Source organism: Rhagoletis zephyria, unplaced genomic scaffold, assembly GCF_001687245.7.
Source record: "Rhagoletis zephyria isolate East Lansing unplaced genomic scaffold, Rhagoletis_zephyria_1.1 Rzeph_scaffold_10946, whole genome shotgun sequence".
Taxonomy (NCBI): domain Eukaryota; kingdom Metazoa; phylum Arthropoda; class Insecta; order Diptera; family Tephritidae; genus Rhagoletis; species Rhagoletis zephyria.
Genome location: NW_016168023.1, coordinates 1 through 16,763, shown reverse-complemented (window position 1 = coordinate 16,763; position 16,763 = coordinate 1). Strand labels below are relative to the sequence as shown.

The 16,763-nt window shown below is 35.1% G+C and overlaps 1 protein-coding gene across 1 annotated transcript; it reads left to right on the top strand.

The window, feature by feature from the left end:
* Nucleotides 1-10,141: 10,141 nt before the first annotated feature.
* Nucleotides 10,142-16,643, top strand: LOC108376774 (protein jagged-2-like). Its single transcript, XM_017633017.1, has 3 exons — nt 10,142-10,230; nt 15,957-16,127; nt 16,417-16,643. Exons 1-3 carry the CDS (start codon nt 10,215-10,217, stop codon nt 16,449-16,451), a joined length of 222 nt encoding a protein of 73 aa, XP_017488506.1. The 5' UTR covers nt 10,142-10,214; the 3' UTR covers nt 16,452-16,643.
* The last annotated feature ends 120 nt before the right edge of the window (nt 16,644-16,763 follow it).

Sequence of the window (16,763 nt, the reverse complement as noted above, 5' to 3'; positions counted from 1 at the left end):
AAACAAGTGCATTAAGTATGTACACGATCTACATTGAAAAATATTTCTAAGTCACTCTCCTGACATTTTATAGTAATTTTCTCAAATCCGCTCAAATCTCATTTACTTAAGATTCGTTACGGAGATCATTTTACAAATTTGCATTCCATTTTTCTTACTATTTATCCCAGCAACTTGAAACGCCTCACAAGGTATGGAAATGAGGCCACTATCCACCGCATAGACTTAACATTCCGCAGAGGTAATTTTTCTCCATAGATATCAATGTACTATGAGCTTACTATCAGCGCCTTGCTGTTGGCTCCGCTGCCCGGTCTGTCAGCTTAGCTGCCTGTTTGGCCGGACATAAATGAGTGTTTTCAGGCATCCAGCTGCGCGATGTTGTTGAAATTTAATTGCTTTCGCTGTGCATAATCTTCATGTGCAATTTGTAGTTGCAGTCACAAAAATTGCAATAGCTTCAGTCGGTTGTATAAAACTAGGGTGATTAGTTGGGTAGGCCCAATTAGTAGTTTAAAATATCGATCTCTAACTTTCCGATAAAATATTTTGTCGATCAGTCATAATCGCTAGAATACTTACTAGGCCAAAGTCACCAAATTATAACCTATAATCGTTTTCGCATTTGTGGAGAATCCTGTTCCTGGTAAGGTATCCAATAGTTTATTATACTTTTCATAAATATGTAAAGGTTTTATAAATTTGGTCCGATATTTGTAAGTACCAGAAGAAGAAGAGAAAAACCCATGAAAATGTATACTTAAGTGACCAGAAAGTCGAGCTTTAGCCACATACCCGTCTGTCCGTCTGTCTGTATGAACGCAATCTAGTCCCTCAGTTTTCGAGATATAAGACTAAAATTTGGTAAGGTATTTTTATAATTTATTAATTATTTGTCGGAACTACCAAAAATCGGACCCCAACAACACATAGCCCACATAGAACTGATTTTTCAGATATGAAATTTTTTCACTCTTTATCAATAGAAAACTTACAGTGAAAATGACAAATATCGGGTCACTATAACCTTCGGCCTCCATACAAATTATTGTTCAGAAATGGGTTTTACCTTAAAGCTCCTTCTATTGAACGGCTAACCCCGAGAAATCTCGTGAGATATTTTCTCGATAATCATACGAAATCTATTAAGAAAATTGCCAAGATCAGTGCTGTATAAGCTATATCTCCTATACCCATGATTGTTCAGATACCAGTTTCTGCGATATAAATCGGTTGCCGCTGTGGTGTAGTGGTAAGCAGATTTAGAAAAAAATTTTCTTACATTTTTTATGTAAATTTACATTTAATGGCCTTTTTAATTAAAATTAAGCTTTAACAAATTAAATTAACATGAAATAATTATGTGAAATACCATAAACATAAACAAAAAAAATAGAATAACGCATATAATTAAAACAAAAACATAATTTAAAAAAGTCAGGATCGAGCCTGGGTGCTACTGGGTATATTACTTTAACAGCAAGATAAAACTTAGCACTTCTTAGAACCTTATACATATTAGCATTTTTAAGTCACATCCTCCTCATTTTAAAGTTCAACTCTTTTTTGTGTGATAAAGTGCATTTGAGTTCACTATGTTCGAGTTAAAATAGTGATTGTTATAAAAAAAAAATTTAATCTTAAACCTTTCCCTAATCTAATCATCATAGAGAAGGATGATGGGTCTTTGATTTTTATAATAATCAGGATAAAACTGTTCAAATTGCCTTTCAATTTTTTTCGATCATATAAAATCATTATTTTAAAATCCTTGTTTTTTCATTAAATAATGATTAAATAAAAATAGATTCTCATACCAGAAAAAAACTAACGACTATATTCGGTCCTTGAAATAAAGAAATTTTTTGCTGTATTTTCTTGTATACATAGTTATAAGGAAGCATATCGGCAGTTAGAGTACAGCACTGTGAATCGTCGTTATGCAAAACCACGTAACTGACGTTTTTGCCAAAAAAAGAACTTCGATCACCGGATGCTTCTGGCATTAAAATATCGATTTATAAAACTACCCTGAAATGGGAAAGAGAGAACCTTTTGAAATAAGGTAGTTTTTATTGTATGCTGTAAATTTTGGGCAACGTTTTTTTTTTTTTTAATTTAAACGACGATATATCTAAATAAACTCTAACATTCGTTAATCTGTAATACATATATCTGTATATGTAATTAAATTTTTACCTAACTGTGTACTTGGTTTTTTTTCTTTTCTCTTCTCGCTTCACCTACGAAAATCGTTTATGTTAAAATTGCAAGTGCTGCATATGTACAACAAATCGTATCCAGGTAATTATGAGACAACTATTAAAACCTATCTATACACCAGAGACTCAGAGGTAGTACACGCCTAGGTTAGCATCAGAGCACTGGCGGCGAGAGCTCGCTTAACAATGCGTTTACTATGCGAAAGCGAACAACTAAAATGTCGCTCGAAAATGAGCCAAAGCTTAAAAGAGTATAAAAAAAAATGTGTTGTAGTCAAAATAAATGCTATAAAATTCGAAATTAAAATTGGTAGTGTGTGTGAATGTGTTGGAATGGCAGCAATAAAAGTCGGGCTGAAGCTGGGTGGTGCCGTTTCTTTAGGTTTCTTTGGTATTTTTAGACATCTTTACACCCAGTGAGCGCTAACAAGCGCTGGTCACATTGCCCAAATGATTAAGCAGAGCGAAAACAACAAAACTTACAAAATACGCTGACTTCGACATAAAGAAAAAAACTATACGTAAGTGCAAACATATGTACATATGTATATACATATATACATTTTCTGCGTAAGTATGCATATATGTGGTATTCTAAAAAGTGGCTAAGCAATTAAAATGCGCCAAGAAGTTAAAAATAAAACGAAAGTTATGTATATACAAAATCTACCAAAACACGGCGGCAGTTAAAGAACTGGAGACAGTTGAATTGCGACAAACACATTTCCTACATTTCATTACGTTTCGTTTTAATGTTTTTTTTTTTGCTTTTTCTTTCTATGTACATATGTATTTTTGTCTCCATCCAGTATACCATATATTTTTCCAGCATGTAACATGTACAAATTTATTGTTGTTGCCGTTTTTGTGCTATCCATTTCAATACATTTTCTTATACTTGGCTGGTGGTTCTTTGGCGGTCTAGTTTGCAGTTTGACAGCTGGGCGTCTAAAACCAACAAAGTACCATCACAATTTGGGTGCTGTCAACGTTACCAGAAACAATATATCAGCAAACACAACAACAAAATTACCAAAAAATAGCCTATTATACAGGCTTTTATTAAGTTTAACCTGTATGTAATAAAATCCTGCAATACATTTTTAGCTAATTTTACGACGAGCTAGAGCATTGAAACTTCAAACTTAGCTCAGAACCCGATGACAGTGCAATATGAAAGAAGTAATCATCTAGGCGACGCTAGAGACTATATTTTTGTAAAACACATTGTTTTGGTCAGATATGTTTCACGAAAATTATTTTTTTTTTATTCTTCTTCTTCTTATTTGGCGCAGTAACGGTGTAGGCGAATTTGGCCGAGTTCAATAAAGCAGCCCAGTCGTTTCCCTGCTGTGCCAACTGTCGCCAATTGAAAACACTTGGACGTTCCATCGCAGCGGGGGCCTACCTCTGCTACCACCAGCGAGCTCCGACTTGAATACTTTCATAGCTGCATCGTTGGAGTCCATTCGAACTACATGGCTAAGTCAGCGGAGCTGCTGTATTTTAATTCCCTTCACGATGTCTGTGCTAATACTATACTATAAGACACCTAAGAGCCGCCTCATCGGATGCTGTCATGGTCCATGCTTCTGCGCCAAATACCAGCACGGGCATGGTGATTGACTTATAGAAAGAGGACTTTACTTCTAAATTGCATACTAAGTCCAAAATGGCACTTGTTGGCAAGAGTGATTCTGCGTTGGATTTCGATGCCGACATATATACATATATACTTCCGCCCTGGGTTATCCAAATTAATGACCCAGTTTCTGAAATTTTTTTTTGCAAATTCAGACTGTTACTTTGAGACTTTCTAGGAATACTAAAAATAATTACGAAGAGTTCCAACTAATTGTAATCTTAGCCACGATGCAACCAGTAATCATCTTAAGCAGAAAAGCAATCATTCGCTGTGGCTGCGACTACCATCAGATGACCACAATATGCAGCCGTAGAGGCTATTTACCTTCAATGCAGTGCAATGTAAACGCATCAAGTGAGCCCAACAGCACCAACCTTCAATTGAGTGTCTGTTCTTTCGCAACTGATTTTAGCTTTGGTTTAGTAGCCTTGGAAAGTAGTACCAGAAAGGAATCACGTATTCTATGTTAAGCACACTATTTTCGATTAGCTACAAGCTTTGAATCGTGCATGCCATACTCAAGAAAAAAGTCCTCAAATACATGAAAATACTGGCATTTCAAATATAGACAGTTGCCACAAAATGAATGTTCGCTCAGTAACAACAAAAATGTTTGATGCTGTCCTAATACTACACCTTCCCGTTGGCTGGTGTGATTGCCAATGCTAAAGCTGAGGATGATGCGCAATTGAAGTTGTTGTTGCAGTATGTAGTTGCTATTGCTTTTGTAATATTTTTTAAGCACTTTTTTGACCACAAGTAGTCTACAAATGAAAAACTAAATTAAATTCGCTAGTAGTAGAGTTATGTGCGTCTTTTTCTTAGATGACTTGGTTGCCGAAAGAGGCGGAAAGCTCCACCCACTTTGCAGGCGCGCACACGAAAGCGATTATTGTTACAGCAAAACAACAGCTGTAATAGCAACAGTAAGCTTGTGTGCAACAACAACGAAATACACAGTGTAGGTAACCATCTGCGTTGCACTATTGCAAATCACAACCGCAAGGGAAAGGCTTGAGTTAGTTGTGAGCGCCAGCAACAAGAACAAGAGCGGTGACAGCTTCGAATGAAATGAAACGAATGAACGAGTTTGTTTTTTGTTGCAAAATTTGCACATTTGCAACAATGAAAAGGCATCGACTTAACAGCATAACGAAGAAACAACAAAAAAAAGGCCAACACTTACAGTTGCTCGTTGGCTGCTTCGAGCGGTATAAAATCGGCATTGAGCAGCTTCTGTGGCAACCAGTGCAAAACTGCTGGGCGCTGCTACATTGATGGCCTGTTGAGATGCCCTGCGGCTGCTGTTGCCACCACTATGAAACAGCAGCTATAACGGCAGCTATGGCGGCAACAGATCGAAATATAAAACGCCAATGACTGTATAAAAAAGAAACCCTTTAGAAAAAAAAAACAACCAAAAAGAAGGGTAAAGGCGAAAGGAAATTTTTATATTTGTACAAAATAAAGAAATTTAAAAAAACGAATAGATATCTGCAAATCCCGCAATTCTCTGCTGGTAATGTTGTTTACTTCATTGCACACTATCTTGCCGCTATTTTTATTGAAGGCAAGCCATGCGGCTGTTCCCACTGTTTTTGTTGTTATTGCTATTATTATTATTATTATTATTATTATACAGACTAACTCTGAAATTTTTCCACAACTAATTATTTGATAATTTTGATTTCGGTGTTAGTGTTCTTCTTTTGATTTGGAAGACAACGTTTTAATTTGTTTTAATGGCGCTTTAGTGTAGATTTTTTCGTTTTTGTTTTTTACATATTTTCACTTCATTGTTGCGAAAGTGTTTCTAATTGATATACATATGGGTCATTCCATACAATATTTACACATCAGTGTTTTACTATAATATACTATATACTATATTTTATATTAAAGTTTATGTACGCAGGTATGAAAAAACTCGTAACTTCTACAGTTTTTGTGTTTCTATTCTCAAATTTTTACAGCGTACACCATAATGTTTGACAACTATTCAACCTTTAAAAAAAATAACAATCAAAGTTATCAAAAGTTACTATAAATTTTAATTTGTCCAATAAATCAAATCATAAATAAATTTTGTGTTTTATTTGGTCGTTGAATCAAGCTTTAAATCAAATATATTTCTCCTCTTTCGTAACACTTAAGACTTTAAGATTAGATTAGCAAATGACTAAGAAAAACTTAATTTCTCACCTTGGTAGCTGCCATCAATCGATATTAGACTATCCTTCCTTGCAAGCATTGACTTCTCTCAACCTTTTTTACTAATAGCCCAATCAAAAATAAATTGAGTTCATCGCAAAGGTTCAAATAATTTCGTTGTCGACGATAACAAGCGTATATACGAACATATTCGCTGGCATTTAACAACAGTCAACAAAAAAGCTGAACTATCTTGCGGTAGGCAGTTATAAGTTTTAAATAGCAACAAACTAAAAAGTTTACAACAATGAATATAAAAAAACTGCTTTTAAATTAGCACAGAAAACTAGGCAGAACCTTTCTGTAACTTACTTTCCTTCCATTCAATCTATGGCCATGCCTTTCTCTATGACGCTTGACTGTTGTTCAGCGTGCTAGTGGAAAGCAAATCGCTGTAAATTTTAACTGAATTTTTAGTACGAAATTTGTTTTCTTCCAAGAAATTGTTATTAATTGAATTCTGCTTTAGCGGAGATACGCGCGTTTATGGGAAAATAAGATTTTGCCAACCGACAAATCGTAGAAACCAAAAGCAAAACGAAACTGCAGCAATATTCACTGGTTTCGACATGCCTTTCGAAAGCGAATTAAAGCTTGGGTTACTATTAGTAATTAAAACATGTATTTAAAGGTGTAGGGATTTCATTGAGTTTAGAAAGGTTTGAAAAGCTATTGCCTTGTCTGGTATGGGGACGACAAGTTTTGAAGAATCGATTGCGTGTGTCCTTTTTCTGTTTGCAACAAGCAACCTAGTTTTCCCAATTTGCGCTATTTGAAAGATTTTTGCTATTCATTGTAGTTTCTGAGCTAGGACACTGTTATAAGTCATGGTTCTGTACTGGCTTTACTCCTAACGCCGATTGTATTTATATGAGAAGCTATTTTTCATGGCAGAAATACACTCGGAGGTTTGCCACCGCCTGCTATTAGAAAAAACGTTTTATTGAAGTGAAGCTTCTTTAGCGTCAGTTGATTGGATTGGATTAAATTGGAAAATTCAACGGAAATTGCACTTGGAAATGGTGCAAAGGAAATTGCACACGGTAAAAGTGCAACGGAAATGGTGCAACGAAAATGATGCAACGGAAGCGGTTGGGGCTGAAGGTTAAAGAATAACAGTTAGAAAAAGAACAAGACAAGAACTGAAGTAAAGGTGAGTACGTACATTGGTAACCAAAAGGATAAAGGCAAAGGAAAAAATAGAAACAAAAACAAAGGTGCATAAAGATAAAGGCAAAAATGAAGACCAATGTAAATGTGAGGCGGTATATGTGGTTGAAGAAAATAATAAAATTAAAGTAAAAACACAGGCAAATATAAAGAAAAAGATGAGGATAAAAGTAAAGACGAAGATAGAGCAAGAAAGATGAAAATAAAGGTTATTATAAAGAAAAGGATATAGACAGAGACTCAATCTAGGGACTATTTCGAGATTTTAGTGATTTTCGGGATTCTCGGGACTAATCGATATAATAATCGATATTTTTATCGGTTTTGTTATGANAAAACACAGGCAAATATAAAGAAAAAGATGAGGATAAAAGTAAAGACGAATATAGAGGACGAAAGATGAAAATAAAGGTTATTATAAAGAAAAGGATATAGACAGAGACTCAATCTAGGGACTATTTCGAGATTTTAATGATTTTCGGGATTCTCGGGACTAATCGATATAATAATCGATATTTTTATCGGTTTTGTTATGAATATTTTTAATAGATTTTGTTATCGAAATTTGTATCGATATTGTTATCAATTTTGCATCGATATTTTCCGAACTTATCGATGTAAATAATTATCGATATTTTTATAGATTTTTTTGTTGGTTTTGTTATCGATATTTTGATCTATTTTGTTATCGACATTTTTATCGATTTTGTTATCAATACTTTTATCGATTTTCTAATAGAATTTTGTTATCGATTTTATATAGATATTTTTATCGGTTTTGTTTTCGATATTTTTATCGATTCTCCAATCGATTTTTCTACCAATATTATTAGCGATTTTGCTATCGGATTTTTTTATCGAATTTGTCATCGATTGTGCTAACTGACGCCAGTTGGAAATGCCAAGTGAAGCCAAGCCTTTCTCCACCTGGTCTTTTCGACGCAGAGGAGGCCTACCTCTTACTCTGTTACCTGTAACGCGGGCCGCGTTGAATACTTTGCTTCTATCTAATCCCGAGAAGGCAGAATAGGAGTAGGCGGGTGAGTCGGGTGGCGAATAAATTGGCCGTCTTTTGTGTTTGCAGCTGTTTCGACGTTAAGCTTTCCTTGCATTGTTGGGCGCACACTGTTTGGTGCACAGGAGCGGTGCGTATCTTGGCTGCAACATGATAGTGGTCCGAGTCGATGTTTGGCCCTCGACGTGTACATACGTCTAAAACGCAGAGAGCATGCCTTCCGTCGTTCACAACATGATCGACTTGGGTTCTTTTTTCCGATCTGGAGACAGCCATGTAGCTTGGTGGATTTTCCTTTGCTAGAACCTAGTATTAAATATTTCCATGTTTCGGGCCCGGCAAAGTCAATCAACTTCAATCCGTTATCGGATGTTTCGTCGTGGAGGCTGAGTTTTCCGATATTGGCGCCAAAGTTCCCTTTCTTTGCCCACCTTGGCACTGAAATCGCCAAGCACGATTCATATATCGTGTGGAGGCAGAGCTCATAGGTTCCCTCCAAGCGCTCATAGAACAGATCCTAGGACGCTACGTCTTCCATCGAGGCATGGGCGCAGATGAGCGAAATATTGAAGAATTTTGCTTTGATGTGGATTGTGGCTAGACGTTTGACTACCGAGATGAACTCCAGTACTCGGCGACGGAGTCTCTCTACCACGACAAATTTGCGCTCCTTTACGTGCCAACTATAGTAGACGTCGCAAGATTGACGCTTACTTTGTCCTGCTCCATCCATCGCATTTATCGGATGGCGGTGATGTCAGCCTTTGCCTTCCCGAGGACATCAATCAGCCGGGAAGAGGCACCTTTCCCATTAAGGGTCCGGATATTCCAGGTTCATAGCCTCAAATCATACTCCTTAATACNTGCCAACTATAGTAGACGTCGCAAGATTGACGCTTACTTTGTCCTGCTCCATCCATCGCATTTATCGGATGGCGGTGATGTCAGCCTTTGCCTTCCCGAGGACATCAACCAGCCGGGAAGAGGCACCTTTCCCATTAAGGGTCCGGATATTCCAGGTGCATAGCCTCAAATCATACTCCTTAATAAGTTTTCCGGACGTAGTGAGCTGCGAGTTGAATCATATGCACAAAATTACTTCTCGCCACTCCCAGGTGAATTGCAGTGAAAAGCTTTCCATTTCTGCTCACGGAATAATACTCCTGCTTGATTTATCTTAAATTACTTAAAATGGTGTGAATTTCTAAGAAAAAGCATTTGCTTAGGTTTTATGCATACAGCCCAATGTTTTTTTTTACATTTTAAGATTATATATATATGTACGTCTCATCTTCGAGAATATTCGTATAAGGCTGACGGTTATTCGGTATTATTTATTAATAAAAGTAAAAAGAATTNTTATCTTAAATTACTTAAAATGGTGTGAATTTCTAAGAAAAAGCATTTGCTTAGGTTTTATGCATACAGCCCAATGTTTTACATTTTAAGATTATACATATATGTACGTCTCATCTTCGAGAATATTCGTATAAGGCTGACGGTTATTCGGTATTATTTATTAATAAAAATAAAAAGAATAATATGTGAATCAAATGAAAAGTAGTTTTAAAATCCCCAACTCAGAGATATTAAGACGTATATGTATTTAATTAATTTTTAAATTTAAAAAGTATAATTATACACTCCGATCAAAGCTCGGGAATTCTGGTACTAAGTACATAGCAATTATAAAACAATCATACCGGGTTTCCCTTACCACATCTGCACGGCCATCACAGTTGTATTACGAGTTTGTGGCTTAAGTCTTTCGTTTACGTGTGACAATTCCACACAAATGCTCAATTTATAAACCATAATAAAAATTTTCTTAAACCTTCCGATTCTTATTCCTTTCGTTTGCTGCACTTACAGATGCCGATACAGCTAGCGTATTCTTGGTTCTTGTAATGGCAGCGCCTGGAAATGCGTGTGCGATACCAACAGGAAAGACATGCTCTGCGATCGAGGTGAGTAGAAAACAATTATTTGCCTATACAAGCCGCAGATAATAAAGTACATAATTAGGGGATTCACAAGACGTGTTAACCGTCGTAAAATCTTAAGGTTAACATCTTTTTTAATTAAAATGGTTTTAGGGGATTTCTAACTAAACCGAAATTCTTTTAAACTGATAAAGAATATATAATTAGCCAACCCCCCAACCATTTTAACCGCTATTTTACATAAACAAGTGCTAAGCTTAAGATTTTACGACGGTTAACACGTCTTGTGAATCCCCTAAATGTATCTAAATAGTCATTTAGGCCCAATGCAAAATGTTTCATGTGTCGCTCATTTACGCATAAACTGCAAATTGCCACAGTTTCCAGAATACTGCCATCTAGTGACCACAAATGCCTTTGACTGCATTAAAATTCATCTATTTAAATTGGACCATCATAACAACAATAACAAAAGCATATGTAGCATTCATCTTGAAGTTGGAGCAAATGCAAGGCAATAAAAAACAAAGCAAATTATTGCAAATCGTACATTTTAGCCGCAGCCATAATGCATGTTGCATGTGTCGACACGACAATCAGCTGCACAGCACGCTTATTCCAACAGTATCACTCATATGTTGTTGTTGGTGTTGTTAATAGTTTAGCGAGTTTCAAACAGTTTCGTATTTCGCTGGCAAATGGCTACATTTTTTTTGTAAAGTTTTATTTGCGGCTTTCCTACTATTAAATTTCATGTTTTCTCTCGCTTTTTCACGCTTTGCTTTTGTGTTGTTGTAGACTTAAATTAGTGTTGCATTCACGAATGCTGCTTGCGTGATGGTACATGTGAGAATAGCACACCTGATANAAACTGAATAATAAACTTCTATAACTTAAAGTTGTCGTATTTCCAAGTGCGTTTGTGAAGAGATGTATTTACATATCTATGTCCTGAGGTTTGTATGTATGTACATTAGGGTGGTACACATTTGTTTTCCTCCAGCTACTGCCTGACGTGAAGAATATCAAAAATATGTAGACGCGTATTTTTTATTTTGAGTTATGTAGGTTAATATTTACCTGTGTTGCCGGGGCTTTGAAATTTCCTATGTAATATACATGAAGAAAAAACAATTTTTTCGTAGAATTGCTATCAAATAGTTAAAAATAAATATTTTTTGATCGAATAAGACTATGCTCCCTCCGAAGTCTTAAAGAAATAACCATGATGCTTATTTAACTTAAACATTTTACTGAGTACTTTTTAATAACCGGTAATTCTATCTGTTATATAAAAGAATTAGTTATTTTATTTTTTCATAATTACATCATATGCGCAATTCAATGGATGTGTTTAATTTTTTTAGCATTTTGTTGATGTTTTCTGTACGTTTGAGGTAAAAATTATGAAAAAGAGGTTTGGATGATGTTTGAAAATTTAAAATTATATAAAGTCAATATAATATCTTAACGCCCTATTCATAAAAAATAAAATAGATTTAAAGAGCTGTATAAAGTGACATTTTCATATAAATTTTCTACTTATAAAGCAGTTAAAGTCTTCTTTATTTTTTATGAATTTGGGTGTAAGTTTATTATTCAAAACCAGAAGCGTTTGAAAATATTTAAATACATTTTTAAACTGGGTTGCCACCTTTCTTAAAAAATAGAACAATGATTATTTAAAATTTAAGCTTATTGCCACCCATCTGTTAACTAAGAAGAGGTAATTATGTAAGTTAAGTGAAATGTGCAATATGCATTTTCGCACATTCGATAGTTTGATATGGTATCGACGATATATCGCCCCCTTTTTTTTTAGATAAGTGCCAACTCTAACCAGAAATACTAAGGGTTAAAGCTTTATTTTAATACCTTTTGTTTGGAGTTCCTATTTTACTTAGTTGCATGTAGCATGATTTAAAAAAAATTTTGGTATAGATAAATGGCAACCCTATCCAAAAACATATGTGGTTTAAAATATGTATTTAAATTTTTTTTGCGATTTTATAGCAATTCTACAAAAAAAAATGTATTTTCCCCATGTAAAATACTTGGAAAACTTCAAGACCCCGTCGGACCTGTCTTGGGTCCGATCAATTCAATTTTTTTGGTTTATTTTGGAAAGAGTTTCGGTCATCCCTTGTCAAGCTTGGTATGTAGACAAACCGGTTTCGGCGTTGTGCCATGTTCAGTGTAATTTTTTTGCTTTATTTTTCGTTTTTGCTAAAAAATTAAAAATTTGTTTTCAATTGCATGTTACATTGCAGTTGTAATTCTTTTTTGGTGAAAAAATGACCTTTTTATCTAATAACAGTAAAATTCTGCAGTCAGCTTCACAAAAATTTGGAGCCAGCACTTTCCCACCAACAAATAAACGTGGACGATGGTTCTTATATCTGTATTATACTAAGGTAAATAAACAATCCGCCAAATGTAGAATTTTCACATAACGTCTAGGCAAAGGACACCAAAATAAATTTATAACTTGTGAGGAAAATAAATGACAAACTAAACAATTATCAATGAATCAGCTCCACATGTTTTTAATCTATAAAACTGTTATGGGGTAATTCGGAAAGAAATCTGCACTACGAAATGATACAACAAACGCCTTTATATTGTGCGATACCAAGGCATGAGGGCTACCGTTTAAAAAACAGTTGTTTGCGGCGAATCATCACTCGGGCTAAAAGGATAAATCCATTCAGGAGCTATAACCGATAAGTCAAAAATTATCGAATTGTGATTTCATATTTATTTAATAAATACGAATTTTAAATTATTGGTAAAAATATTTTTTTAATTAATACTCAAGCTTCGATATTTAATTTTTTTTTTTGAAGATAGAAGTAAAACATAAAATTTTTCAACAGAAAACATTTCATTTCCTTTGGTTTTCAAAGAATAAACCAGTGCTGCGCCGGCAACTGAGAATAATACCAATACCAACTGGTATATTTGGCATACCGGCGCGCGTCTGATGGTCACGGTAGAGTTATAACATGCGCGCGTATATGTTGGAAGTGGCGAAGGTGTAGCTTAACCAGAAATATCCACATTCCTTCATAATGCAACTGCAACAAATTCACAACGTCACTGAGAAAGGCACGAGTAACCTGCGATACATGTTAGTGAATACATGTGTGCCTGTGCGCCTGGCAGAATGAAATCATCATGCAAAATCAATAAGTGCCCAGTATCTATAAGTATATTGACTAGTTGGTTAGGACTCTACGATTGCCACCTAGGCGTTTGAATGGCGGCCAGAAGATTACGTCGTGCACATGCTCGGCATTACTTGGATTTATGTTTCATACATTTGAACGTATGGCCTTTTACTTTCTGCTATTTCTTCTTCTTATTCAGGTGGGTTTTCATCCTTTTGAATTACAGCTATTAGTCGCATTCACTTGAACGAACGGACTAGCGTTCGATCGAGCGACTAATCTGCAGCTGTGGCTGGTAATTGGAAAAAATGCACAAATACTTTAAGCAAAATAAAATGTAGGCAGAGTACGGTTAGCAAGTATTTGTGCGTAATGAGTTTAGTGAAAAGCGCGTAATTGCGTCCGAGCTGGATACTGCAATTTGTGCACTGTCCAATATTATTAGTTCAGCGGCCACATTTGCCATATTATTGTCGCATTTATACAGGTTTTCGGTATATGTGTTTGCATTGTTGCGGCGGAGTTTTTTTTAGTTATTTTTTTTTTGTGTCAAGCACATTTGAATTGTTAATAATTTGTGTTGCAATTACGTGCGTCTTCATGCCAAATTCCCAAGTGCTTTACTTTCACTCCATCAGCTCGTGTTCGCCTATAAACTGCAATGTTGCATGCCTCATTTACAACAAAAATGTACAACAATTCTAGTAACACCTGCTGGCATTAGTAATCGCATGCTAATGGTTTGCGCTGATTTCATTTCTCTCGTTATTGGCAATCGAAATTTTATTACCTTTCGAAAGCAGAACTAAAGACTTAAGCAACAAACTTGCTTTTTCAATGAACAAAATTAGGCACTTCATTTCTATATCACAAGTGAATGTAGTCTGAAGTTTCTCATGGAATATGCACACAAAAAAAAAAGTTTATTAGGATTAGACATGGAATAATCGCGCAGCTTGGGTATTCCGCGAGAGACGTATTTTCGAATGGAAGCAGTGATTACTTGACTTGCGTACTTTGATGGGTTAGAGCGGCCATTTGTGCGAAAACGCAAAGTTAAGGTATACACATGTAGGTACGTAAACATTGCCAGTGCATACAAAATACTATAAAACGAACTACTTGCATGCGGCATCTTATGACTAATTACCTGTTTTATATGCGAGCACAACTTTCTTTGGGTCGGTGACATTTTCCTGAGGCTGACGACAAACTCATACTTTATATCTAAAAGCTCATTATATGAAGTGTGATACACTACGTTGAGATGAGAAGAATGCATTTGTTAAGAATAATAAACAAGAAAATTCTGAATATGCACCTGCAGAGAATTTCTATATGAAACTAGATTTGCGGCGCCTGATAAGAACTTTTCTACTGGCTAATGTTAAAATTCTTAGTTTAAATTGAAACGACTAAAGAGTTGAATCATTCTCAAACATAGGCTAAAAATAGTAGCGATGTGATACCATATCGAATACTAATCGCTTTCGATGGCATGAGTCTGTAAGATGATCTTATTTTCGCCGGTGAGATGTCTGCCAGGCGTGTGTATTTTTCTTCTATGATCTGGCAAGTACACCATTGGTCCGATTCAACATGCAAGCCACTAAATGTCTTTATAAGGAAACCTAAGGGCACAGAAGTGCGTTTCCTGTTATAGGGGGGCCAAGAATACTCTCTGTTCCATTGGACGAAAACTTTTCCCGTACATTGGCCAAATCAGTCATTGATATAAATACCGTATTCTTTCTTGAAAGTAAGTATGAATACTTAAACCCATCCTTCATTTGGCCTCTGAAAAGTAAATTCTTTTAATAAAACCATCGTTCCCAAGAAGACCAGCCATACGAAACTTCTATATACATGTATTGCCTGCAGCGTCATCTATTATATTATAATAAAATTGTAATTAGAGTTAAAAAATTATATATTTTTCATTATGAAAAGAAACATTTCCGCATTACCGGCCAAGAACCCAATTATATTTTCAACATAAATGCTAACCGATGCCCTAAACACTCTTCTCTTTCTTTCTTAAGTCTTTCATTTCACCTATTGTGCAGTTGAATGAGTCCTCACAAATCGAAATTGGTCAAGTTCTTATTTTAAGAATGCGGCATAGACAAACAATTGTTAACACAGGCCTACTTAATTTATAAAAACCAATAAAGATAAACAACAGGAACACATTTCAATGACTGAAATAAAAGCCAGCATGCGATTTTCTGCAACAGATAAAAATGACTTTCTCTGAAAATACATACTTATATAAATATATTGCCATGGAATCACTTTTGGCTAAGTGTTTTTTGTACATCAAACTACATAGAAGATTTCCCGACTGCCACACCCTTCAAGCATCATACGAGCTCGTATGCTCAATCTTTTCGTATCTTAACATACATTCATAAAAGCAAAAACACACGCGTAGCTACAGAAGGAAACAATAAATTACATTGCTCTAACTCTATTCTAATAAAACAAAATCGCAGTAGTTAAACCTGGAAACAAAATCATTAATTCATTGCCTATTTAATTTGTCATTTCTATTTGTCCTTTTCATCTTTTACCTTCCAGATGTTGGCGAGTGTGCTGGCGTTGCTTGTCAAGACTGTAGCTCTTGCACTTACCCAATCGAAGGCTTTTGCTGTGAATGTCCACTGGAGTGGGCAGGCGTGCTATGTCAAATGCTTGAGATGAATACGAGATCCACTACGCGACAACCAGCAATAATGATGACGCTGAAATGTGAGCTGAGGCGATATTTGATTTATTTATTGAATTTATTTATTTATTCTAAGGTAGTACAGTTTTTATTCAGCAGAGTGAACTGTTTCACTCGAATTGTTATCACTGGGCATACGAAACTAAATTAAATTAATTATCAACTATAAAACTTCATCATATATAAATATATAGTGGGAGTAGCAATAAAATTTATTCAGTCTGCCTAAATACCTAATTATTAAATTTTTAAATGCTTCATGCTTCTTATGGTTAAAAATACCTATACATTTTTTTTTATGTTGTTTTTCAGGTCATAGCCGGAGGACTGACAGAAAATTGCACTGACTTCAACTTGTAATTTAATTAATTAATTTATTTTGCATAGTTTGCAAATAAATTTGGAAAGTATGATTTCATTTAATTTAGATGCATATATTTACAATAAAATGTGTCACTTCGGCTGGCACAAAGCTGTCTACATAATTTACTGTTAAATACATCTCCCTTGAAAATTTATTGAAAATAAATTTCATCAAAATAAATTACAGTAAATAGTGACGTTTTCGTTTGTTGTTTACTCATTGGGCCCTAAAGAGCTTTATTTATAGCTAAGGATATCGAATTTATTATTTAAATATAAGCCGAAATAAAATGAAA